This window comes from Octodon degus, unplaced genomic scaffold, assembly GCF_000260255.1.
Source record: "Octodon degus isolate 3935 unplaced genomic scaffold, OctDeg1.0 scaffold00068, whole genome shotgun sequence".
Taxonomy (NCBI): domain Eukaryota; kingdom Metazoa; phylum Chordata; class Mammalia; order Rodentia; family Octodontidae; genus Octodon; species Octodon degus.
In genome coordinates this window covers 857,341-885,160 of record NW_004524644.1, presented here as the reverse complement: position 1 = coordinate 885,160, position 27,820 = coordinate 857,341, and the positions used below count along the sequence as shown (strand labels likewise).

Sequence of the window (27,820 nt, the reverse complement as noted above, 5' to 3'; positions counted from 1 at the left end):
GCCCAGTCAGCGCACTACAATTCCCACTAGGCAATGCTCTGGTGCGGGCGGCCGCCTAACCTGCCGCGAGCACATTCCTCGTGCTACTACCAATGTTCCCGCCCCGGTCTGGTCAGTGCGCTTCCCACTGCTAAAACCTACTTCCTTTTGAAGCGGGGGAGGCGAGGTCTTAGCAACCTCCGCCCGTAAGCTTGCTTTTCACGCCTCTGCTTCAACTATGCCCGATTCCTCCACGGAATGTCTGCGGAGGGGAGACGGAAGCCCTTACTGGCCAAGCGGGGAAATCCGGTCGCACTTCCGGCCTGTGGGCTCTGGAAGGTAGCGCGCACGCGCTCGCTGCGACTCCGGCGCGGTTGACTTCCGCTCCCACTGTGCTCTGCGAGCCGAATCATGGATCATACTGGTAAGGAGGCGGAGGCAGTGGGGGTCAGGGTTTCAAGCCCCCTTGGCGGGTCTGGGGACCGGTCACCCGGCGGGCAAGAGGAGTAACGCTTGCCCCACAGCACTGGAGTATGGTGGTGAGGAATAAATCTCACACACCCCTTCCCGTGCCCAGCAGGCCTGGTGCCTCGGCCTGCTCTCCAGTACGTTACCTCCATCCTCAGTGCCGGCAGCAGTCGCTGCTTCTCTCGTTCTGCTGAGCTCCGAGCCCGGACGGTGGGCGGCGCAGGCTTCTTGGGAAGGGGAAAACGCCGGCTCCTTTTTCCTTCAACCTGGCTGCTCTCCCACACGTTATGGGGCATTGGCGGGTGGATTCCACTCTCAGAGATGAAGAAGCCTCATTCCGCTGGGAGTGGATGGGCGAAAGTGGGTGTGAGACTTCCTGCTGTCTCAGCCAGCCTTAGGTGGGTGAGGCGATGGTCACCTCCCATCGTTATTGTCTCTTCAGCCCTTCATGGACTTTAGATTAGAGACCAGAGTCGAATATAGTTTTCAAAGTCATAAACAGAGTAGCTTTTCTATTTAAGCCTTTCAAAGCATGGCCCGCGCTTCTGCTGTGGCCCTTTCTCATCATTTGGCTTGGAAACATTTACAAAGAAGATCTTAAAATGAAGATATTCTCATCCCTTTCTCTAAGTAAGACTGGCTCCATCCTCTCTTTTTGTGTTTCTTGGCTTCCCGTCCTTATGGTTCTTGGCTATTGAGTGAGTGCGCTGGAGTTAGTGCTTCGGACAGTTACGTCGATCGTAACACAAGTGAGAAAAAATGCTTTCGCTTAAAGCATTAATTGCAATGTCCTTAGTCATCAACTATCTACTTATATGTATATGTATATATGTTTGTTTATGCTAAATATGCACAAGTGGTTATAGACCTGGAGATGAGATGATGGAAGGGTATAACCATAGGACTGAGCTCTTGTCCTCATGGAGATTACATTCTCTTGAAGAATACGGTTTTTAAAAAATGTTGAATGCTTTGAAGAATGAGAGTGCTGTGGAGTAGGAAGTTTCAGAGAGGATGATCAGAGAAAGTTTTTCTGGAACGGTATTAATTAGTTAAGCTGAGATCTGATGAGAAGAGTCCAGCCAGAAGATGAAGCAGAATGGAGAGCATCTTCAGTAAGTATAAAGGCACTTGAGAGGAGGCTGATAGGCGATAGCCCAGTTGGTAATAGGAAAAGAACTTCAAGATGAGATTGCAAATGGAGATGGAAATCTCATTCAGGGCTTTGAAAGAGTTTAAGTGACTCTGAAGTGAAGAATCAAAGGAACGTAACTTTTAAACGTATAATGGATTGTTCTGTGAAAAATGGTATAAGAGAGACAAGAACATTAGAAAATATACAACTTAGGACATGATTGAGGTAGACCGAAAAGGAGACATGGTTTAGTGATGATGAAAAAGGGATTGTGTAGCTCAGAAGTAGGATGCTTGTATAGCATGCTAAAGGCCCAAGTTCTATCCTCAGGACATACATATACACACACAGAAATGCAGATGTATTTTAGTGGTAGAACTCAAGCACAAACATTGGTTTGGAGGTGAAAATGAGCTATACATTGGTTTTTGGTTTGAGTGTTTTAGTAGTGGCTACTACTTAGGTGAGGAAGACTTAGAAGAAAAAACCGATTCTCTTAAAGGTGTCAGATACTGTAGGAATTTGGGAACAAGAATTTGGTTTTGTGCTGCTGCTATGGGTGAGATGTGTATTGAGATAGGAAGGGAAGTATCAAGTGAAGATCGGAGGAATGATAACATACCAAAAATCTAGACATATATGGTAGCACATTATGGTTGGTATCTTTTAGAGCACAAGAATTGATGAGATCACTTCAGGAGAGTGAGTGTAGAAGAGGGGCTGGCACTATGCTGTAAGCAGCTCTTGCTCTCCAGCTTTGGGAAATGCGTAGAGTTGAAAAGCTCTGGAATCTTAAAAAAGGAGGTCTAGCAGACACTGTTTCGGCCAAGTACTTCACATTTGAGCCTTTTACTGGGTTTGAGAGTCATGTTCCTGTGAGTTTCAGGCTGTTTGGAAATTTGAATATAGGTGAATGCATGAAAGTTACAAACTTGGGCTGGCCAAATAGCTCAGCGAATTAAGGCACCTGCAAGCAGGCGCAGGGCCGGGGATTCAATCCCCTGGGTGCACTGAGACAATTGAGACTGGGCATGGTGGTGCCCACCTGTAATCCCAGCTCTTGGGAGCTGTAAACAGGTGGATCACTATGAGTCCAAACTAGTAGTGAGAACGTGAACACCCTGTGGACCCTTCCCTAAAGTACAAAAAAAAAAAAAAAAAGAAGAAGAAGAAAGAAAGTTACAAACTTGTTCATAGAAATAAGTCATCCTAACATGAAAGTACTAATGAGCTGACCATTAGAAAAGGAGTTTTGAGTCTGGTATATTTTCTACTTAACATTAGCTTCAATTCTGTTTTTTAAATCTCTTTGAAGTGTGCTGTTCTTAATGTTTCATATCAAGAAACAGTATCAGTTGATGTACCTTGATTGTGATGAAAATTTACAAACCTTGAAAAAAATTAAGATTTTCATGAAGTTCATAGACATGAATTTGATAATTATTTGGATCACAGAGCCACTGGCAAATGACAAAATGACCAGTTATCTGATAAATTGAAGACACCCTGACAGCATAGGCATTTCAAAAGAACAATTTTAATATCGAGGATAAGGAGGTCTATGGGAAAATTGAGAAAGCTTTGACTATTATACAAAAATAACCCATTAAATGCATGATAATTTTTATTATATGTCTGAATACATTTTTTTTTCTGCACCCCCTTTGCCGGCGGCCCTGGCAGACCCCAGATTGAATACACTTTTAAAGTCATTTTACACCAAGGAATTGATCACTTTCCTTAAAATTAACTAATTTCAGATACATTATTAATTTTGCCTTCATTGGGTTTTATGTTTCCACTTTGGTTGTCCAGATGATTCAGTAAATTTGTTGAGTGCCTACTTTCCATTCTTGATGGCCAGACACAGAGATAGGTATGCTTTGTTTCTGTTTTTCTGTTTTTAGTTTTAAAAAAATCTTATTGAGGTACTTTTTTTTTTTTTGTATTTTAGGGAAGGATCTACAGGGTGTTCAGGGTCTCACTACTAGATCAGACTCATTTACCTAAATACTCATTTACCTAAAATTCAAATATAAGTTGAAGATGTTTTAATAGAGTTTTACCAGAAAAAAAAAATCACTTCAGGAAACTCCCAAATACTAGTTGATTTCATTTTCTAAAGAGTTAGCACTTTTGTACTAATACATTGTTTTGTTCACTTTACTTAAGAGAGAATTCTAAATGTTTTAAAATCATACCACGTCATTACTCTTCTAAAAGTGGATTCACCTGCAGTGGCAAATTATCCTTAGTTCTTACTTTGCATATACTATACCAAGGACTTTGTTAGGTGCTTTGTGCTTTGCTGCTATATATTAAAAAAGAAGTTGTGCTGTATATTTTCTTAATTTAAGCAAACATCAGAAAGTCCTAAAACCCAAATATTGTCACAATTGGATGTTGTACCTTTTTTTTCCTTAAGTATAGGGTATTGATCTTGGGACCTTGCTCTTGCCAGGCAGGTGCTTAAGCCACTGAGCTATCTCCCTGGCCCCATATGCTATACTTTTTAACTTACAGTTTGTAAGCAAGCAGTAAAATTTCAAGAGAAAGCAGGCTCTGAGAATGTTGGTTATGTCAGCAATAGAGAGACCTCAAGTATTCAGGGTGATGTGAAAAGGACTTAAAGTGAAATGATGTTTTCATTCACAAAGGTTAAACCATTAAAGATTCTTTTTAATATCTAAAGGACAAGATTAACTGTTTACAACAGCTTCCTTTCTTTAGTTCATTGGTAGGTCAGGAATACTTTTTTTAAAAATTTAATATAGGGTCTCACTACACAGTCCAGACTTGTAGTGATGCTCCTGCCTCAGCCTCCCCAGTGCTGGGTTTACAGGTGTATGTCACCATGCCTAGTCCCAAGGCCAGCACATGGTACTGGGGATCGAACTCTGGGCCTTGCACTTGCCGGGCAGGTGCTTATGCTGCTTAGCTATCTCCCCAGCCCAGAAATATTTTTTGAGCAAGAAAAAAAAAGTCATTCTGTTGTGTGTTTTGGCTGTTGCATTGCCTGCAAGTACTTCTATATAGATAAGCAAATGCAATGAAAAAATAGACAAAATACACTAATCAGTTTGTTCTTTCAGTTAGCAAAATGTTGAAAGTTGAGGAGTTTATCCCATCTCAGGATTTTAACCATCTGTGAAATCTCTTTTCCATGTCCCTCCCACCCCTCCTCCACCATGGAATTGAACGCTGGGGCCTTTTGCCTGCTAGGCGTGAGCTACATCCCCAGCTCTTCAGTGATTTTTTTTTTTTTCTTAAATTAACCATTGTAGGAGTGTAAAGATGTTTATTCATTTAGATACCGTTTTGAATTTTTATTTTATATATTGTTCACAAAAAATGAGGATGTCAGTTTAACGGTTGCTTGCAATACTTTCAGGCTTGGAAGTCTTTAGTACTAGTTTATTACTTCCTCATTTATGTTAACTAAATTTATGTGGACAGTTTGGAGTGTAATATTTCTTGTAGGGGCAGTCCATGGCTTTATTCAATAATTTTTTGTAGAAAAAATACTGTATTTCATAAAGCATTTTCCTTTTTGTTTCTACATAGAGTTATTTATTTTCAAGAGAAAATACTTTTTTTTTCAACTTTTTTTTTTTTTTTTTTTTTTTCCCTGTATCAAGAATCAAACTCAGGACCTTCAGCTTGCCAGGCAGGTGCTTATGCCACTGAGCTGTCTCCCCAGCCCAAGAAAGATAGTTTTTAAACTTTATATAAGTCAGTTCTATGAAATAATACACTTGTTACTTGTGGGACATCAATTCATTTATTTCATAGATAGTAATACAAAGACTAGAAAATGTTTGTTTCCATCTAGTTGAAGTTTGAAATCTTTTAAGAAGTTAAAAATCTTATATTCTCCTTAATTATTGTTTTATATTACAGTGCTAAGAATAATTCAGTCGTTTGTCTGTAAACATGTAACATAAGTACATTTTTGCATGCTTTTACTAAATGCATGATAATTTTTATTGTATGTCTGAATACATTTTTAATGTCATTTTACACCAAGAAATTAATCACTTTCCTTAAAATTAACTAGTTTCAGATACATTATTAATTTTGCATTCATCGGGTTAGCTTTGTTTCCACTTTGGTTGTCCAGATGATTTAGTAAATTTTTTGGATGCCTACTTTGCATTCTCGATGATCAGACACAGAGATGGGAATGCTTTGTTTCTGATTCTCTTTTTTTTTAGTTTTAAAAAATCTTATTGAGTTACTTTCTTTTTTTTTTTTTTTTTTGTATTTTAGGGAGGGTATATAGGGTGTTTACAAGATTGGACTCATAGTGATCTGCCTGTTTACAGCCTCTCAAGGGCTGGGATTACAGGCATGTGCCACCACACCCCAGTCTCAATTGAGGTTTCAGTGCACCCGGGGGTGGGGCCAGTACAGCAGGTCCCTGGCCCTTTAATCTGCTGAGCTATTTGGCTGGCCCTTATTGAGTTACTTTAAGACAAATTCGTATTCAAGGTTCATGAGGGGTTTATGTTCTATAAATTATTCTAGGGTTACATTAAAAAATTTTATTGTCCACTTTTATAGGGCGAAATAAAGGATTTCATGACCTAAAAGTAGCTAATTAAAAAGCATTGCTTTAAAGCTTTATCCAAAATAGAGAAAATTAGCAGTTAAACTATATCATACTCAGTCAGAACCAAGACCCTTAACATTTGATACTGTTGGTTATATTGTTTTATTTCCCATGGCAGAATAATCATCAAAAAAGAAAAACTAAAAGAAAATTATGTTTTATTTTTCTAACACAGACAATGAGTTACAAGGCACTAATAGTTCTGGATCGTTGGGTGGTCTTGATGTTCGCAGACGAATTCCTATAAAACTTATCTCCAAGCAAGCAAACAAAGCCAAACCTGCACCTCGAACTCAAAGGACTGTAAACAGGATGCCCGCAAAGGCACCAACTGGTGAGGAAGGTAATTGGTGTAAACCTACTGGCCCAACAGTCTTCAGTTGCACTCAGTAATTCTTGTGGTTTTATTTACTTATAGCTACCTTTAAATTTTTTTTACATATTTTATTCTTTCTTTAAACATTTAGTTTGACATTTCATTTTGACATCTTTTACTTTTTTTCCCCTTTGTAAGTTTTCTATTAAAAAACTAAACAGTATTATAGACAGCCTAACATGAAAAGTAAAATTAGCTCCTGTTTCCCCACAGTGCTTCCCTCCAAAGGTATTCTTTGTTAAGACTTTCTTATATGGCAGTATTAACTTTTTATGTATTCTGCATTTGCTATTTTGCCAGCCCTATCAGTACATATAGATGTATTCTCAGTTTTAAGAAATTTGGTTTCTATATTTCATATATATTTATATAATTTAATTTTATATTATATGCATAATTTAATGGGTTGTTTGTTTTTTGGCAGAACCAGGGATTGAACTCAGGCCCTTGCGCTTGCCAGGCAAGCACTTATTCTACTGAGCTATCTCCCCGGCCCCTACATAATTCAATAATTTTTCTTTTTTTCTTTCTTTCTTTCTTTTTTTTTGTATTTTAAGGAGGGGTCTACTGGGTGTGCAGGGTCTCACTACTAGATTGAACTTGTAGTGATCCACCTGTTTATAGCCTCCCAAGAGCTGAGATTACAGGCATGTGCCAACATACCCAGTCTCAAGTGCCATCTCAGCATGCCAAAATTGGCTGGCCCTCTATCCACACATTAATATTTGGTATTATAAAGTTAAAAAATCTTTAGACCAGGCATGGTGGTGCATCCATGTAATCCTAGCACTTGAGAAGGGCAGAAGGATTGTTGTAAGTTTGAGACCAGCCTGGGCTACAAGGTGAGCTTAAGGCTGGCCTGAGCTGCGTTAGTGAGATCCTGTCTCAAAAAGAAAAAAAAAAATTGTTTCAATGTGTTACTGCATAATTATATGTTTTCTCCCCATTAGTCTTTTTCATTTGTATATGACATTTTATTGGAAAGAGCTTGGAGATTTTATGTAGTCAGATTATTGGTCTTTGCTGTTATGACTTTGTAGTCTTACAACGTTCTTAAAAAGGTCTTCTGTTAGTAGTTGTGGCCAGCCTGGGCTACATAGTGAATGAGTTTAAGATCAGCCTGAATTACATAGTGGACCTTGTCTCAAAATAAAACAAAAAGACATTCCTTTATCCCACAAGTATAAAACAGTTTTCCTATCTAGTTTTTAATACAGATCAGAAAACTATTAGTTATGGAACCAAATCTGGCCCTGTTTTTGTAAATAAAATGACTGTAATGAAGCCATGACCATTTAAATATTGTCTACAGCTGCTTGCCTTATAACAGCAGAATCCTACAAAGCCTGAGATGTTTACTGACCATTTACAGAAGTGTGCTGACCTCTGCTTTGAAACATTTTTAGGAATGTATTTGGCTTTTTTTTAAACAAAATAAAAGCAATGATGGAGGCCTCACTTTTTTTCTCACTCTCTCTCTAGCTAGCCAGTGTCTTAGACTCTGAACAATCTTCTTTTTCCTTGCTGCAAAGGAATCTTACCATTAGCCTTAAAGTTATGAAAGTATGGGCCAGGGAGATGGTTCAGTAGAATAAGTGCTTGTCTGACAAGTGCAAGGACCTGAGTTCAATCCCTGGTTCCGCCAAAAAAAAAAAAAAAAAGAAAGAAAGAAAGAAACTTACCTAAAGTTATGAAAGTAGTTGGGCAAATGTTTAATATTGTTATAGCATTCTATATTTATTTAGAATCAGACTGCTGTAACTGTACCTTATGTTTTCTTTCACTGCAGGATTTTTCTCTAACAGGTCTTTGAGGTTGGGATGTTGTTAAATCATGGTAGTAACATGGGTGAAGCTCTGTGGTAGACCTGTGCTTGGCTTGTTTAAAGGCCCAGAAGTATTCTCAATTGTAAAGCGATAAAATTGCAGTCAAATGCTCTACCCCTGAGCTGCACCCCTTAAAGTGATAAAATTGGACAAGATTATTTCTGGTCAATATGTTAAGATCGTCTTAATTCTCTTGTTCTTAGAAAGGCATCAGGTAGAATTCTTAGTGAGTAAGGCTGTTTTGTTATGTATATATACTTCCAAGATGAAATTTGCGGTTTGAAAAGTTAATAGGTAATATTTTTTTCCTCAGAAGGATTTGATTATAATGAAGAAGAACGGTATGACTGTAAAGGGGGTGAACTGTTTGGAAATCAGCGAAGGTTTCCTGGACATCTATTTTGGGACTTTAAGGTATATCTAAAACATGAAAAATCAAGTATTAAATACTTGCAATACTGAATATGTAAAGAATGATATGAATTTTTATTATATCTGATTTTTCCCCCAGTATATGTGGATTATCTGCTTTTTAAAATGCCCTGTTGTACTATTTCCAAAAGTAATTCAAAATAATTTTCAGTGAAGTCAAGTAAAATCTGATAACCAGTAGTTTAAAATAAACCCAAAAACATGTAATTACAGTTCTTGGGAAGGCTGGGGAAAGATGATTACAAGTTTCAACCTAGCCTGGGCAGTTTCTGGTCTTAGCAAGACCCTGTCTCAGAACTGGGGGGGCTATGGGAGGTGGGAACTATTACAAAATTGTAACCATTTGCTAATTTTGTGACTTGTAGACACATGATTTTTAGAATTGCTTAGGAGGAAATTTTAATTGTATCATTTCAACAGATAAACATCTTAGGTGAAAAGGATGATACACCAGTTCATTTCTGTGACAAATGTGGACTGCCTATTAAAATCTATGGGCGAATGGTAAGTATTAATAAATTAAACCTGGTTTTTATAAATAAGCATTTGTGTAGAGGTAAGGTTTATTATTATTTACTAACTTAAGTTTGTGACATGTTTATGTCATAGATTGGAATACTCTGAATTTAAAGTAATTGATATTTTACTGCTTTGGAATAGTTTCAGAATAGGATAAGACAATATGTTTTCAGCAGCTTTTAACATCTAGGGACTGTTTATAGTAGGGTTTGTAATTCTAGAAAGTGTAAGCAGGTATTTATTTATTTGGAAAAGGGCCGAAATTTTCAACACATTCTCAAAAGGTTTTGTGAGTAAAAAAGCTTAACTGTTCCTTTGTACATAGTTATTACTTAATAAACGTTCACTTTAAGATTTCTCATGTGCTTTCTATGTATAGGTCATTATGTTTACTGTTTTTTATGGAAATATTTTAAATTGTTCTGATATGTTAGCTATCAATATGTTAATTATACTGTCTTTGTTTACAGATTCCATGCAAACATGTTTTTTGCTATGATTGTGCTATTTTACATGAAAAAAAAGGAGATAAGATGTGTCCAGGGTAAGCTAAGGTCATCTTTATTTTTTTAAGTAGTAGAGTTTGTAGTGAAATAATTTATAAGCTGGGTTAAAAGTCAGTGTAAACCAGGCAGAGGATCAAATGTGTAAACCTGGATGAGCTTTCTCTGTAAATCTACAGTTAGCTTTACCTTTCTTAAAATATTACTTTGTGGCCACTCTTAGTCAATTCAAATTGGCCAAAATGATGAAACCTATTTGTCGTATAAATTTCAGCTGGGTGTAGTGGCACATGCATATAATCCCAACACTTGAGAGGCCGAGACAGGAGAACTGCTGCGAGTTTGAGGCCAGCCTGAACTACTTAGTGAGACTTTGTGTCAAAAAAACAAAAGAAGAACAAAAAGACTTGATATTATAAACCAAAACAAATTATTGTAAAATTATTATTATTTTCAGTGTTCCACTGTAGAGGTGGTACAGTATGGTATAATGATTGAAAATAGGGACTCTAGAATTGGAGTTGAGTTTTAAATCTTTGTCTAGCTAGTTATTAACTGTGTAGCAGAGGACTTGTGTGTGTGTGTGTGTGTGTGTGTGTGTGTGTGTGTGTGTGTATTAAACTTTTAAGTTTATAAAATAGGGCTAATAATTTTACCTCCCTCCTTGGTTAATTTTAGGAGTAAAGATAGATAATAGGAAGATAGATGGGACCTTATATATAATATACATTATGTATATATCAGCTTTTTTTGCATTCAAATGTTGTTAATGTCTGCATATGTAGGGATATTAGAATGACAAAGACTCAAATTATGAAGAACTAGTCCTTGAAATAGCTAAAGCAGGAATTTTTATGTTCATTTAGAATCCCTAATAAGGAAGGCTTTGGGAACTTAGATAAGTTTCCTTGGAACTACCATAGGCTTCTTAGTTTCCGTATAACCCATGCTTGAGGCTGCCTCAAGATTTATAGTATTGGTTGCTGTGAACAGTTGTAAAGTGTAATACCCCCTCCACACACATACCATTTTTTTTCAGTACTTAAAATTAAGCCTGAAGTCTCACCGATGCTAGGCAAGTGCTCTGTCAATGAGCTCAATCCCCAGCTGGGATGATTCCCTTTTATGATATAAAAAATTGCAGCTGGGGAGACAAAGAGATTATTTTTTTGACAGCCCAGTAACAACTTTTTTTTTTTTAGCATATCTTACTAGTTTTTGAAGAAACATAAAACCTGGTACTGTGGGTTTAAAGAATATTGTCTAGAATTATAATTTAGAAGATGGGGAAATTAGAAGTACTTACTCTGCGTTTTAGATGTTTAATGCCTAGTGTTCTAATTCAGTGTCCCTTCACTTTAGTAAATTTGATTGCTTAGGTGGCAGACAGGATTTCAGGTGTGTTAAAGTACTTTGTAAAGGACTTTAAAAGGTTTTCTTCTATATAAGTGGTCTAATGCTAATACTTAAAAGGAGATTTAGTTTTCAAGATACTGAATGTAACTTCAGTAAGAGTGGTTGTTGGCTGTTTGGGGCCAGAAATCTACCTTGATTAACAAACCAGATCAGGAAGTGAGGAAATGGCAGCCAGTTGTTAGAAATACTATGTGCTTCTGCTATTAGGCATCATCCAAAGTACCTCATAAACTGTTAACTTGGAGATGTTTCTCAGTTTGAAACAAAAATGAGATGTGTGGCAGATGGCCACTAAAGAAGAGTATACTGTGTCAACAAGGAGTGCCAGCCATATAGCAAGGATGGAAAAGTAGGCATGGTTTAAAATCAATAGTACAGAACTTTAATACAGTGTCAAGTGACACTACTCATGTATTCAGTAGTAAAAGCTTATATCTGTAGCTATGTAGTGCTTAACTGGTGGTTAAAGAGTGACTTTCATTGTTGCATTTAATCTTATGAATAATCTTTTCACATTTCTCTCTTGAGTAACGTGAAATATCAATAAAAGCATTAGGTAGAGTACACATTTTAAGCCCATTTTATAAATGAGGAAACAAAAAGTGGTTAAATAACTTCTAAAACACAGAGCAAATACTTAAGATCCTGTGTCTTTAGATTTCAGATTCAATCCTCTTTCCACCATGCCAGAAGACTTTATTGTCTGTCTATTTCTATTTATTCATTTGGTATTAGGAATTGAACTCAAGACCTTGTACTGGCCAAGCAGGTGTTTGTATCACTGAGCTATGTCCCCACACCTCAGGAAAACTTTAGAAGCAAGAATAGATAAAATATTAATGGAGAGTAGTTATAGTTTTGATCCTGAGTCATTAGGAAAATGTTGTTATATTTTGATGAGTGGAAAAATATACCATTTTTTAATAGTAAATTTGTCTGAAAACTCAGAAAAACTTTGTATTAAGGGACACTGAATTGAAGTTTTATATAAGAACCCTAGTTATTAGGAAGACCTTCCTCATTGCAGTCCTTGCAAGAGTCTTCCATTTAGTATTGTTTGCTCAACAAATACTTGCTATTCAGTAACACTGTGTTAAGTTTGTATTCTGTATTTCTGAGTGGCAGATTATCTGCTTTATTGTTCCTAGATTTTTTTTTTTTCCCCTTTAAATGGATACAAAGTACACCGTTTGGGAAAATTAGGTAAATTCTAGATCTTAGAAGGTATAAAGGTCACTTAAGACATACTCTACTTGATAATACAATTGAGTCTGAGGTTGACAGGAATGCTAATGATAAAGCAACCATGCTTTATACCTTAATTGTGAACTTTTTACTGTATTGTTACATAAAAATTTAAAAGTAGCCATATTTTGAAAAAATGCATTTACATTCTGTTTTTAGTAAATCAAATTTTTCCCCTTTCTAATTTAGCTGTAGTGATCCTGTGCAGCGAATTGAACAGTGTACACGAGGTTCTCTCTTCATGTGTAGCATTGTTCAAGGGTGCAAGAGAACGTATTTGTCTCAGAGAGACTTGCAGGCTCATATCAATCATCGCCACATGCGAGCTGGAAAACCTGTTACCCGTGCTTCGCTTGAAAATGTTCATCCTCCTATCGCCCCCCCACCAGCTGAAATCCCCGAGCGCTTTATAATGCCACCAGACAAGCACCATATGAGCCATGTTCCGCCAAAGCAGCACATCATGATGCCACCACCTCCTTTGCAGCATGTGCCACATGAGCACTATAATCAGCCACATGAGGATATCCGTGCTCCGCCAGCAGAATTGTCCATGGCTCCACCACCTCCTCGGTCGGTCAGTCAGGAAACCTTTCGTATTTCAACAAGAAAACACAGCAATTTAATAACTGTCCCTATTCAGGATGACTCAAATTCAGGTGCTAGAGAACCACCACCTCCTGCCCCAGCACCTGCTCACCACCACCCTGAATATCAGGGTCAACCAGTGGTTTTGCACCCTCATCATATTATGCCTCCACAGCAACATTATGCACCACCCTCACCTCCTCCACCTCCAATAAGCCATCCAATGCCACATCCTCCCCAGGTTGCAGGTACTCCTCATTTGGTATATAGCCAAGCTCCACCTCCACCAATGACCTCTGCTCCACCACCAATAACCCCTCCCCCTGGACATATTATTGCCCAGATGCCACCTTATATGAATCATCCTCCTCCAGGACCTCCCCCACCTCAACATGGTGGTCCACCTGTAACTGCACCCCCTCCTCACCATTACAATCCTAACTCTTTACCCCAGTTTACTGAAGATCAAGGAACTCTCAGCCCTCCATTTACACAGCCAGGGGGAATGAGTCCTGGTATATGGCCTGCACCAAGAGGGCCACCACCTCCTCCAAGAATGCAGGGTCCGCCTTCTCAAACCCCACTTCCGGGACCACATCATCCAGATCAGACAAGATATAGACCGTATTACCAATGATACTAGTGTTTTGAACTGAAGATACGATGAGGAAAAAACTTACTTAGAGTCAGTCTTTTCATTAAGTTCTGACTGTTGGAGAAGGAAGAGTACCTCTTACCAAGGTGACTATACATCATATAGGGTCTTTTGTCTCTTAAATTGGTTTTCAGTCTTGACCTTAGGATTGATTTCAAATAGTATACTGTAGTTGAGCACAGCTGTATTTTAACAATTTTCCCCTAGCATGGTAAATTGACTCAGAAGTGACCATTTGTAAAAAAAATTTGAAAAATTTTCATTGTTTCACTTTCAAAAGTACAGCTTTCGGTAAACCCAATGTTTAGTTTTTCTTGTGATACATTTCATTAACCTGTGTAAAAGGATTAAATTTCAATATGGTTGTAAAAATGCTATTTTTATGTGAACTTAAGTTCAGCCACATACTGTTTTTTAAAATCATTTGTTTTACCACTAATCCCCAAAGTTCTAATAAAATCCTAAAAATAGAGAATTTGCTATGAGGCAGACTGTTAAAAGATAGAGATTATTTTACATTTTAGGCACTGAAATTTTGAGACATAATAAGTATATAATACATTTTACTTGGATGCCTTTTTGTATTTAGGCAGCCTTAAGAACACCAGAATACATTGGAATTCTAGTACCAAGATGTTGGTGATATTAAAAGGCATTCTGATTATTTGGGAAAATACAACCAAAGTAATATTCTGCAGTCTCCAAGTTGGGGGGGAGGGGTGTGCTGGTTTTTTTTTTTTTTTTTCTGAATGGTTGGAATCATATGATGCACCACACTTACTAATCTTAATTAGCATTATTTTATAGAGTTGTTCAAATAGTGTTACATAGATGACGTATTTTCTCTGTTCATTGTCTTAAGCTAAATATTTAGGGCTGATAGGCTTTATATAAATCCTCATTTCATGGTAGTTTAAGTCTGTGCTTATGTGGGTACTTGTTTATTGGGTTTTAAACTAAAATTGAAGTGCTTTGGAGGGATTTGAATAATGTATTAATGAAGAATGTTTTCTTGTAATCACAAACTAGCATTTGCTCAGGATTCATTGCTTATGTGATAAGGGTTTTTTCCCTCTAACTTGAAATTTGAAAACTATTATTTTCTGTTGATCAAGCAATCTAAACTTGTATCATTTTAATATGGCATCAACAGTGATGACTACCAGATAATTTTGTATTGGAAAAGAGAAAGTAATGACTAAATTGTGAAATTCAGTGCTTTTAGGTGCTTTTAGAGTCAGCTTTTGCATTATAGGGACTTGTTACAGTCCAGCTAAGATGACCACTTATGGTTTATACAGATCTCATATGTATAAATCAACATTCTTAGGATGTTTTTATATATCCTTTGAAGAAACCCTTGTGAACTTTTCCTCCCTTCTAAAATGGTGCATATTGTAAACATGATGTGTAGTATGCAGATACCATTTAATAGGTAGTTTGTAGTATATAAATTTAGAACATACTTCATTTTCAACAAAGGATGAACTATTTGCTAATTTACCATTTTATTCAGTCAGGTACAGGCAAAACAAATTTTCATTTTAGATGATCAGATAAAGCTTACTGAACTTAGAACAATTAAAAATGATAGAAATGGCCATTTCACTCTTGACTGGCCAAAGATAACTAATACACTTTTTAAGTAATTTTTCACACCTAGCAGTTCGAAAAATTAGTTCGTTAATGCACTATTTCTAGGGAGAAATTCTTATTAGGAGCATGAGAGTGAAATAGTGTGAAGTGTTGATAGTGAGTGCTTCTATCATATTACTGTAGGTACTTGGACTGGTGCAAACTTGATTCCTATTCATGCCCCTGTGTAGGAGCTGTATTACTGTTAAAAATCCAAACCATTTGTTGTCATGTAATTAGAAACTAGCCAAATTCACTGTAGAGCTTCTCAGCTATTTATGAAGAGCTCTTCTGCTTTTATTGAAATTCATTAGCATCAAATGTGAGAAACCACCTAGCCTGTGTTTTGGAAAAAGAAGAAAAGGGGGGGGGGTAAAAAGGTATCATGCTAAAATTCCATATGCTAAAGAGACTTCCTATAGACTTAAACATTATTTAAGTTAGGTTTAATAAACATGTTATGCAGGGAGGCAGATCAGATGAATGTCTTGTAGCAAACAAAAGTTTTTAAGTGGTGTTAGACTTGAATTCATCATTAATTGTTTGAACAAGGATGGGTGGGTAGAAGGAAAACAAAATTACTGTTAGTGTTTCTTTTCTTAAGGAAAAAGATGTGAATCCCAGACTTATTTCAGGGAAACCTTTGACGTTATGGACGTAAGTCTAAATGTATGTATGTTTCATTATATTGCTCTTAAGACTACTGAGGTGGCAGTTTAATTCTTAAAAACAATAAAATGGAAGCATAAATACTATTTTGCCTAGATGAATTTTTATCTAATGATGATACATTTGGGACAGTGCAAGATTTTTCATGTTTAAAGTTTTCTACAGTAAATTAGATTCACTTCTTTAAAAATTTAAAACCAAGTTGAAAATTATATCTCTTTGATGGCATTTTTTATTCAGAGTACAGTGAAATATTTGGGAAAAAACCATTGCAAAGACTAGAACCGACTATTCATTTTGCTCTGTAAAAACCACTTGCTGAAAATTGTAGATCCCAGATATAACAAATATAAGATAAAATATATTGCTCATTTAAAAAACCTACAAAAAGTGGCTATATGAAGTATGGAACTCCTTTAAAGTTTTATTTAAACTCATTGAAGAATGTTTCATCTTTTTTGAAACACTAGTACTGTCTTTAGTTTTTTAAAGAAATCTTACAAGTATGTGAATACGTATTTGAAGTATTTGAAGCAGAAACATTTCTCAGGTTATCTCATTATTTTGCAGATTGACATTATGTAGGTTAAGGTGACATAGTCATATTTGTACTTCATCTTGATTATTTTTGTTTACTGATATTTAACCAGTCTATTAGAATATGGCCTCGAAACCAAGTAGAATTATTACAATAATTGTATAATCTAATGAAGCAGTATTGCTCAGCCTAAAAGAGTTGAAGGTAAGCCAGTTAAGAGGGTTTGAGACAGTTTTTGTGTAGTTCAGACTGGCCTTTAACTTAGTTATGCTCCTGCCTCAGCCTCTTGAGTGCTAGATTACAGGCTTGTGCCACCACACCTGTCTTGTCCATTTAAACCTTGTTTTGATTTATGGTCCTTCAGTTTTTCATCATGAAAAAAATGCTTTAAGGCAAAATGCTTAACGCTTTAGTGCTAAATTTTCCACATCTTTTTGTCTTTAAAAATTGAAGGATTGGACCTAGGGAGATAGCTCAGTTGGTCTAAGCACCTGCCTGGTAAGCATTAGGACCTGAATTTGATTCCCTGTACTTCATACCCTGCTGGCCCTGAGACCAAGCATGGTGACACATGCTTGTAATCCCAGTACGGGGGAGGCTGAGATAGAGGATCACTCCAAGTCTGAACTGCATGGTGAGACCCTGTAACAAAGAAAAGAAAAAAATTGAAGGATTGTTAGACACTATGGAAACATGAGATTGAGATTGAAATGAACACTAAGCCTTGGGTTCATTTCTCATATAAAACCATCTTTTTTAAAAAATCATCCTAAAATGTTAATCTGTGAGTTAGAAATATCCTATTTCTCTTCTGTACTATTGTAAATACCAACCTTTGTATTGCTTTTAGGCCCACTTTCTATTACTCTGTCTTTATTTTTTTTATTATTGTTATTCTGTCTTTAAAAGTCTTTGTCTTCTGATAGAAAAGATGTTGCTCCCTTTCATTTTGTTTCTGGGTACTTTTGGAACCTTTTTCCTTTTCAAATTTGTACTCATTTTTAGTTACCCAACTATTAAATCTTGTGGGGGAAAAATATTAATATAAATAAAGGTTAAGATCCCCACAGCCATTATCCCAGTGGCTTCCTCACAACTTGGATCTCTGTGTGTTTGTTTCAGTTACAAATCTGATGATAGGCTCCATGCCATAATAAGCATTCTAGTCTATACTAAGTATATTTCATGACCTATGTTTATTAGATGCTGAGCTATCATCTAGGATATAAATGTTCATTCAAATATTTATGTTGTAAGCATAGTATTAATCACTGTATATGTAGACTGGAGACAGTCCATGAATAATGACATTCCATGTTTAGAAGTGCAATAAACTAGAAATGAGAAGGGATAACATAGGTAGTAGTAGTTTGTGATTTTAAGTGGAAAAAGACATCTGAGTAAGGACATCAAATAGGTAAAAGCCACATAATGGAATAGAGCTTTCCAAGCAGAGTAGATGGTCTGCAAAGGCCGTAGGTGGTACTGAATCTTTGAGGAGTAGCAGAAGGTGAGTGGAATGAGGTGAGTGGCCAAGAGCTGGAAGCTTAACTCAATGGTAGAGCCCTTGACCAGCGTGCTTGGAGGCTTAGGTTTGGTCACCAGCACCACCACCATCAGACATCTTTAACGAAATATTGAATAATCTGGCCCTGTAAAAGGATTTATTCTGGCTTTGTATTAGAGACAAAGATGAAAGTAGAGACCGGTCAGAAAGGTGTTTTAATTCTGAGATCGTAGTAGTAGCATTGAGGTATTAAGAATTAGGTGACATGTGGAGCGATAGATACACTTAGAAAAGTATTTGATAGACATGAGCATGTAATGAAAAAACAAATAAGCTACTTGCCCTTTAAGAACTTACATTTTTTTAATTTTTGGGTGGGTACTGGGAATTGAACTCAGACCTCGCATATGCCAGAAAGGTGCTGCATACTGAGCTAAGCCCCCAGCCCCTCCTTCCAGTTTAAAAAAAATAAAATTATTAAAGCATATTTCATTGTACAGATTTAGTGGGTTTGACTGACATTTCCCTATGTATGTTGTGCTTTGGTCATATCTAGCCTTCCTAAAAGCTACACTTTTTTTCCCTCCCCCGGTCTTCCTTAATTGTCTCTCATATACTTACAGCTCATTTTTTTTAAGTTTCAATTTATGACAGAAAACGCCATGCTTGTCTTTCTGCATTTGACTTATGTTTGCTTACCATGATGTCCTCCAGTTCTGTTCATTTTCCTGCAAAGCACATGATTCTTTGTGGTTGAATAATCTGTTGTGTATCCCGTATTTCCTTTATCCATTTGTCTGTTCACAGATACCTAGGCTGATTCCATAACTTGGCTTTTGTGAATAATGCCACACAAATATGGTATGTAGGTATCTGTTTTGTACGCTGACTTCATTTCCTTTGGGAATATATGCCAAAGTAGAGTAACTGGATCATAGTAGTTCCAGTTTTTTGAGAAACCTCCATACTGTTTTTCATTGTAGTTACACTAATTTAAATGGGGTTACATTCCCATCATTGGTTTAGAGGGGTCTCCCCACCCCCATTCTCAACAGCATTTAGTTTTTGTTTTATAGGTAATTAATAGACATTTAACATTCTAACATATTCTAACCCTGGTGAAGTGCAATCTCAGTGAAGCTCTGATTTACATTTCCCTATTGGCTAAAGGTTTTTCATGTATTTATTGGCTACTTGTACTTCCCCACCCTCCTCGGTACCAGGAATCAAATTCGTGACCTCAGGCTTGCCAGACAGGTGCTTATGCCGCTGATCTATCTCCCTGGCTGCTTGTCCTTTTGAAAAGTGTTCAGATAATTTGCCCATCAGACTACTTGTTCTTTTTTGTGAATATTCCTTTCCTTTCCTTTTTATTTTTAGTTCTTTATTACTCCTCTGTCAGAAGAATAGCTGGGAGACCAGAGAGATAGCTCAGAGACTTAAGCACCTGCCTGGCAAGCACAAGGAACTGAGTTCGATCTCCGGCTCCACAGGCCGTGGGGTCTCAACCTCAGGTGCTCAGGCATGACGTCTTAGCCTGTGATGTGGGCGCCCACTCTGCAGCCCTGGAATTGGCCATGATGGCGCACTCCTCTAATCCCAGCATTCTGGAGGTTGAGCCAGGAGGACCTGTGAGTTCAAGACCAGCATGGGGGCTAAAAAAGTGAGCACAAGGCCAGCGCAAAATGCATAGCGAGACCCTGTCTCAAAAAAAAAAAAAAAAAAAAAAAAAAAACTGGAAAAAATTTCTGTAATTTTTTAACTTTTCACTTTGTTGATTGTTTCCTTTGTGAAATCTCATTAGTCAGTTGTTTTTCATTTCCTGAACTGTTTACCTATTTGGTAATATGTTGCCTTTAGGTGTTCTCTTCTAGTAGTTTCAATTTCAGCACTTATATTAAGGTCTTTTCATCTGTTTTGAGTTGATTTTTGTAAAAAGTGAAACATAAAGGTCAAGTTTCATTCTTTTTTTTTTTTTTTTCCAAAGTTTTATTGATAAACAGATAGCAATGAGACAGTTTCAAATCAAATCGGAAGTACAGTTTCAACAAATAATGCACTGCATATATTCTTAGTGGTTAATTGCTGTACAAGATGCGGACTTGTGATCCTATTTACAAACACCATTAGAACAAATCATTCTATTCATTAAGAGAATGCAACTATATATCTATCCCAACCACTTTGAATACACAGATACAAAATGGACATTCATCGGTATACCCCATTTATATATTCTAAGTTCCGTTATTGAATATTATAGGTGTGTAAACTCAGCAAAATATTCTAAAAGAGTCCAGTAGCCCATAATAGCAATGGGTCTTCTGTTTAACTGGCAATGTCAGAAATTATTGACCTGAGTCCCCCACAGCTCAACATAAAGGTTTCATTCTTCTAAATGTGAATATCCCATTTTCCCAGCACCCTCTGGCAAAGAGGCTATCCATATATGTTTTGGGCTATGTGGTTTAAAATCAGGTACTGATAGGTGTGTCAGTCTATTTCACTCTATTCTATTCCATTGTACCAATGCCAAACAACTTTTGTTATGACTCTGTGGCATATTTTGAAATTAGGTATTGTGATGCCCCCAGTATTGTTCTTTTTGCTTAGGATCTCTTTGACATTTGAGTTTATTTGTGTTTGTGCATCCATATGATTTTTAATATTTCTTTTTTCTAGCTCTGAGGCAGGTTGTTGGTATTTTGATAAGTGGAGAGTGCATCAGATCTGCAGACTGTCAGTTGGGCATGGTGGTGCACACCTGTGACCCTGGTTTGGGGCCTAAGGCAGAAGGATTACCACAACTTTGAGGCCAGCTTGAGCTCCATTGAGAGCTCAAGGAAGCCTGAATTACAGAGTGAGACTGCCTCAAGAAAAACAAACAAAACAACAAATCTGTAGATTGTTTTTGACAATATGGCCATTTTAACAATGTTAATTCTTCCATTCTATGAACATAAAAGGTCTTTGTATTTTGTAGTGTCTTCTTCAATTTTACTTCACTGCAATATAGTTTTCATTGTCACTTTCACTTCTTGGTTAAATTTCTTCTTCTTTACTTTTTTTAAGCTATTGTGAATGGAATTGTGTTCCTGGTTTCTTTCTTAGCTGGCTTGTTATGGTATATAGAAAAACTTAATTTTTGTATGTTGATTTTATATCCTGTCACTTTGCTGAATTTCTGAGTTTTTAAGAGTCGTTTGGTTGAATCTTTATGGGGGGCCTGCCCATTAGCTCAGGTGTTTAAGTGCCAGCTGAAACAAAGCAGTCAGGCTCAGGATGCTGTGCTTTGTTCCCTTATCCTCAAGCCAAACCAGACTTGCCCTAGAGGCATCCTGAGTGCCCCCACCAAAAAAAACAAACCCCCAAAACTCCTTGGTTGAGTCTTCACAGTTTCTAAGAATCATCTGTTGCAAAAGGGATAATTTAATTTCCCTTTTCCCTGTTTGTATTTCTTTTGTTTCTCTTGCTTCATTGCTCAGGCTAAAATTTCAAATACTCCACTGAATAAAAGTGGTGTGAGTGGACACCGTTGTCTAATTCCTAATTTGAGAAGAGATGCTTTGAGATTCCCCATTCAGTGTGGTGCTATGGGTTTGTTATACATAGTCTTTGTTATATTGAGGTATTATCCTTTACTCTGCAGGACTTTTATCGAGAATTTTAACAAAGGTTTTTCTGCATCTATTGAGATGATCATGTGATAGTTTTAAAAAATCCTTGATTTTTATTTATGTGCTGTAGTATGTGTATTGATTTGTAAGTACTGAATCATCCTTGTATCCCCAGAATGAAATCAACTTGATCATGATGTTTAATCTTTTTAATGTGTTGTTGAATTCAGTTTGCTAGTATTTTGTTGAGGGTTTTAAAATCCACGTTTATCAGAGATACTGGACCATAGTTTTCTTTTGGTTGCGTAATTATCAGGTCTTGGTAGAAAGGTAATACTGGCTTTGTAGAATGAGTTCACAAGGGTCCCTTTTCTGCTGTATAAGATAGTTTAAGAAGCATTGATATTCTTTAAAAGTCTGGTAAAAGTCAGTGGTGAATCCATCTGGTCCTGGGCTTTTATTTTTTAGGTAGACTTTTTTTTTTTTTTTTTTGTGGGCAACTCAACCCACCCTGGGGGTGGGGCTGGTGCAGCATGTGGTGCTGGGGATCGAACTGCACCTAAGCAGACACTTTAGACCGCTGAGCTATCTTACCAGTTCTTTAGGGGGACTTTTTGTTAGTGCTTCAGTTTCATTGTTTATTATTGATATATTTCAGTTTTTATATACTCAGCTCATTTTGGATAGAACTTATGTGTCTATAAATTTTTCCATTTGTTCTACATTTTCCAATTTATTGACAATTTTTCAAAGTATCCCCTAATGATCCCCTGTATTTCAGTGTTGTGTTTTAACATCCCCTTTTAGTTTCTAATTTAATTTACCTAGTTCATTTTTTTCTTTTAGTTTTATTTTGCCTAGGAGTGTGTCAGTTTTATCTTTTTGATAAACTACCCTATGTCAATCCTTTGTATTCTTTTAATCTCTATTTGTATTCTGTTTATTTTTTGTTTTCTTCTGATTTGGGCTTTGTCCTTATATTCCTTACACTTTCTCTTCTATAATTAGGTGATTTACTTAAAGATATTTTAAGGTGCAGGCACTCACCCCAAAATTTCCCTGTTAGTACTGCTACTACTGCATCTCACTGGTTCTGGTATGTTTCCTTTTTTTTAATTTATGCATTTATTACAGGGTTTTGCTATGCGTCTCAGACATACAGTGATCCTCCTGTTTCAGCTTCCCCAACACGAATTTCAGGCATGTGCCACCACACCTGGGTTTTGTCGATGGCTTGGTGAGCCTGGGGTGGAGCCAACACTGCAGTACTGGGATTGAACCCAAGTCCATGCGTTTGCCAGGTGGGCACTTAGAATGCTGAGCTATCTCCCTGGCACTGTTGTTTTCATTTTTATTTGCTTCTAGGGATTTTAATTTTCTCTTTGATTTTTTTAGTGACCCATTGTTCAAGTCTACTATCCGTATGTCCTTGTGTGTATAATTTCTGAAATTTCTCTTGCTGTTGATTCTTGGTTTCATTCCATTGTGGTCCAGTAAGGAAAAGAAATTATTTCAGGCTTTTTATTTGTTTGTATTTGTTAAGACTTGCTTTAAGACCGAAAGTATGATCTATTATGGAATTTGTACTATATGCTGATAAGCAAAGTATACGTTCTTCATGTTAGATGGAATGTTCTTTAGATGTCTATTAAAGCCATTTGTTTAGTAGTATAACTTAATTATGATGTTTTTGGAGGTTGAGTGGTATTGTTGTCTAGATGATCTATATGTTGGGGAGAGTTGAGAATTGAAATTATACACTGTTGTATTAGAGCCTGACTCTCCCTTTATGTCTTTTAGTGCTTGTTTTATGAAATTGGATATTCAGTGTTTTTGGCACATGCACATTTATAATTGTTACATCTTCCTGGATCGTTTTATAAATATTTTATCTCATCAGTATTTGTCATTTATCAATATTTTGTCTTTTTTGACCAATTTTTACCTGAAATTGGTTTCATTGAATATGAGTACCCCTACTTCTGCTTACCTTTGGATTCTGTTTATTGTTTTTCATTCTTTTACTTCAGTCTGTATATGTCTTTGTCAATGGAGTGCTTTCTTGAACACAGCAGATTGTTAGCCCTTGTTTGTAATCTAATCAGCTAGTCTGTCTTTTAATTTAAAACTGTTTACATTCATGGTTGTTTTTGAAAGCTATGTTCTAGTTCCTGTCATCTCCTACCCCCCACCCCTGTGGCTAATTTAGAATAATCTATGTCACTTTGTTCTTCCTTATCTGTCTTTAGGGTTTGATGGTTTACTGAATCATATTTGGTTCTTTCCTAATTCTCATTTACTTATCTACTCTTCTGTGTGAAGGATTCTTCTGTACTGTGTTTCAGTAGCCAGGAGTTCCTTTAGCTTATGCTTATCTTGGAAGGTCTTTATTTTTCTTTGATTCTGAAGGATAACTTTGTTAGATTCTAGTAATCTAAGTTGGGAATCATTTTCTTTCAGGAGTTGAAATGTATCGTTTCATGTCTTCCTGGCATTTAGAGTTTCTGCTGAGAAATCTGCTGTTATTCTAGAGTTTGCCTTTATAAGTTACTTTGTGCAGTTTGTAATATTCTTTCTTTGGTATATACTTTTGGCAGTTTAATATGTTGAGAAATTTTTCTGGTCATATTTATTTGGGACTCTACATGCCTTCTATTCTTGGATGTCTATTTCTTTCCCAAGATATGGAAAAATTTAAGCTATTATTTAACTGAATTAAGTTTTCTGTACCTTTAGCTTATAATTCAACTCCCTCATTTATTCTGATTATATACATTTCATTGCTTTACTGGTGTCTTTTAGATTTGTGTTCTATTCTAACTTTTTCATTATTACCTGAATGTGATGATTTATCAACATTGTCTTTTTTTTTTTTTTTTTAAAGACAGAGTCTCACTATGCAGTTTGGGCTGGCCTTGTGCCCACTTTTGTAGCTCCTAGTCTGGTCTGGAACTCACAGCGATCCTCCTGTCTCAACCTCCTGAGTACTGAGATTACAAGTGAGCACCACCATGCCGGACACGGCATGCCCTGGGATCTGGGGCCAAGATGGCGCCACTGGTGGGTTGGGCACCAATACAGCATGTGGGGCTGGGGATTGAACTCTACACCTTGTGCTTGCTTGGTAGGTGTTGATTGCCTCTGAGCTGTCTCCCCAGCCCCCACCATTGTCTCCAAGCTCTGATAATCTTTTTTTTTCATTCAATCCAGTCTTGGTGAAGTTTTAAATTGATTTTTTTTTTAACTTACTGAACTTTTCATTTTCATTTTTTCTTCTTTTTCAGAATCTGTCTCTTTATTGAATTGCTCTTTAGTATCCTGCATTATATTTCTTCATTTATTCATGTTTATATGTATTTTTTTAATTTATTAGTCATTCGTTTGATTTATTTGGCAAGCCTCTCATCACTTTGATATAACTGGAATCAGTTACTTGAGTATTAAGTTTTAGGGGTATCATGTTGTCTTATTTTTCATTATTTCTTGTATTTCTATGTTGAGATGTCTGTATCCATTAGGATGGATATTTCTATCAGAAACATTTGTGCTAGGGTTTTAGTGAATAGCCATCTCTGGATGTGCCCTTGGATATTGTTTTTTGTTTTTTTTTTTTCGTTTTTTGTAATGTTGAACTTAATTTGAAATAGATTTTTGTAAGTTAGTTTTGTAATTCAGTTTTACTGTGGGTTTTTGGACTGTGATGAACGAGTTTTGAAACAGTGTTTGGACTTAAAGGTCCCATATTTTCTGTCAGTCTGATACAAGTGAAGTTCCTCTGGTAGCTCAGACAGGTGTGCTGTAGGCAGAATAGTAAATGGAGTATATCTCTGGTTTCTCTTCCAGTCCTGTCAGCAGTGCATGATCTGAAAAGTATTGGAGTGGCCTTTGCTGGGATCCCTCATGTGTGCAGTGTGCACAGCAGTTGTGTTAGTTCTCCGTGCTGTTGTTAAGGGGGTGGCTATTCAGGAACACAACTCCAGCTCCACCTAGCTTTGATGACATGGGATCATGTTGTTAGCTGTAGCTATTCTCTTCCCATTTGTAAGTTGAAGTGTCTGCCACGCTTCAAGCAGCTGTAGGTTGTGGCTAGAACAAATACAATTCCAGCTGGCGAGGGTTGTTGCTCAGTGGCAGAGCATCCACTCAGTGTGCCTGAGGTGCCTCACTCCATCCCCAGCATGGAACACAAAAGATGAGAACCACAACATAAAAGCAAATCACGTCCTGAAAGATAGTAATAACTAATTAAAAAACCACTGCAGCACCAATGACAATAGGAAAAAAAGGATTAGAATAAAGTTAAAAGTCAAACATAATTAAAGTAAGGCTTGTAAGAAGAGAACATGGATGAGGAAAGTAAAAGAGGGAGAGGAAAAGGAATTTTAAAAAGGGAAAAATTAGAAAAAATCCAATTAAAGAATAAAAATAAACTATGGAGGGGGAGTGGGTTGTAGCAGAAAATAGTTGTGGTTCCTTTCAGCTCTGTCTATTGTTTCCTGTCTGGAAGATTACTGGATGTTGACTACAGTAGGGCTGTGATTGATCTCCAAGATTTTTGTATGTGTGCAACTGGGAGTATGGCATATGTCCAAGCTGTGGTGTATCCCTAGAGACAAACTACCAAGTTGTTCCATGGAGCAACAGCCAGGATATCAAATAAATTGGCAGTTTCAGTCTTGTCCCCCTCAGACCTGGCCCCATGTGAAGCCGCATGTGATTCGTGTCTTTCTTACAGTGATCGGGTGTGGGCCACTGAACCCTGCAGTTCCCTCTCAGTCACAGCTCTTATTTTCCACTGCTCAGCCCCATCCAGCAATTGTGACAGACACTTCCTCCATCTACAACTTTCTCTTAAGGCCACCCCCCATCCAGTCCTGCCACAGGGCAACCCATTGGCTTCTGGATTGTGATTGTTCTGATACACAGGGAAGTCTAGCTAATAACAGGGTCCTTTCCACAATGCCTCCTGGGTTATAGCAGTAAGTGGTCACTAAATCATGTAGAGTAATAAATTTCTAAAGCGTGCTTGCCCCTTTCAGACCAAATCTGCAAAGTGGCTAGAAGGCTGGTAAGAACTGTGGGATTTCTCCTTCATTTAGGACTGGTGCAGGGCTGGACTGCTGTTATCAGGGTTGCCTGCACTCACCAGCATAACTCTTTCTAGAATGGCCTTCAAAATATTTTGGAATCCTGGTTTGTTGGTCATAAATTTCCTCAAATGTTCTGTATCGTGGAAGTATCTTATTTTTCCTTCAGTTTTGAAAGATAATTTTGTGGCATACATCAATCTGGGTTGAAGGTTGTTCTCCTTTAGGATTTGAAATACTTCACTCCAAGCTCTCCTTGACATGAGAGTTTGTATACTGAGAAGTTAGCTGTGATTCTGGTGGACTTTCCTTTATAGGTGATTTGTTTTTTTTCCCTAACAGCTTTTAATATTCTGTTCTTGTGTTGAATTTCTGGCATCTTTTTTTAAAATTTAATTTTAAATTATTTTGAAGAATAAAAACAGAAGCAAAAACAAATAGAAAAAAATGACAGAAACAGGGTAACATATAACAATACATATGTTACAGATTTTCAAAACAGGAATAGCTAACAGTGGTTGTTATATTACCTATTTTTAGCATCAAATTTGTTGCTGAGATTAATAGATATAGTTATGCAAGATTGGACAAATAATTGAGTATTAACACTTGCTTTCAAGAAATCTTAATTTTTTTGGACTATGATAGGATTTTTTTGATCATGGCTAATTGGAGTTCTATATCCCTCACTTATCCGTATGTCAGTATTCTGGGTTTTCTTCAGATCATATAAATCTTTTGCTTTTTACTTATTTGTATGTCAAATTCTATTTCTCTACCAAGGAAGTTTCCTGTCATGCCATCTGTGAATAGTTTTTGTTTACTTTGTGCTATCTCCTGTTTTTTTTTTTTATTGACTCCAGTCTATCTTAAGTTATTCTTGCTTCATCTAGCAGCTGCTGTACTGATTTCTCATTGTCCCTTTCTATTTTTAAGAAAATTTTTTTCATGATTACTAACCACAGCCTGTCTTCTGTATCTGAGATCCTGTCCTTACATTGACTTGATCTGCT

The 27,820-nt window shown here is 36.8% G+C and overlaps 1 protein-coding gene across 4 annotated transcripts; it reads left to right on the top strand.

Annotated features, from left to right (window-relative positions):
• Positions 1-43: 43 nt before the first annotated feature.
• On the top strand, positions 44-16,461 carry Cbll1 (Cbl proto-oncogene like 1). Of its 4 annotated transcripts, XM_004634981.2 has the most exons (7): positions 44-403; positions 6,370-6,528; positions 8,713-8,810; positions 9,249-9,332; positions 9,818-9,891; positions 12,701-13,088; positions 13,554-16,461. In XM_004634981.2, exons 1-7 carry the CDS (start codon positions 391-393, stop codon positions 13,734-13,736), a joined length of 999 nt encoding a protein of 332 aa, XP_004635038.1. In that variant the 5' UTR covers positions 44-390; the 3' UTR covers positions 13,737-16,461. The 4 variants fall into 4 exon arrangements, with proteins under 4 accessions (XP_004635038.1, XP_023575273.1, XP_004635037.1 ...); XM_023719505.1 differs by having other exon boundaries at positions 8,710-8,810; positions 12,701-16,461; XM_004634980.2 differs by having other exon boundaries at positions 6,370-6,537; positions 12,701-16,461.
• Positions 16,462-27,820: the final 11,359 nt, after the last annotated feature.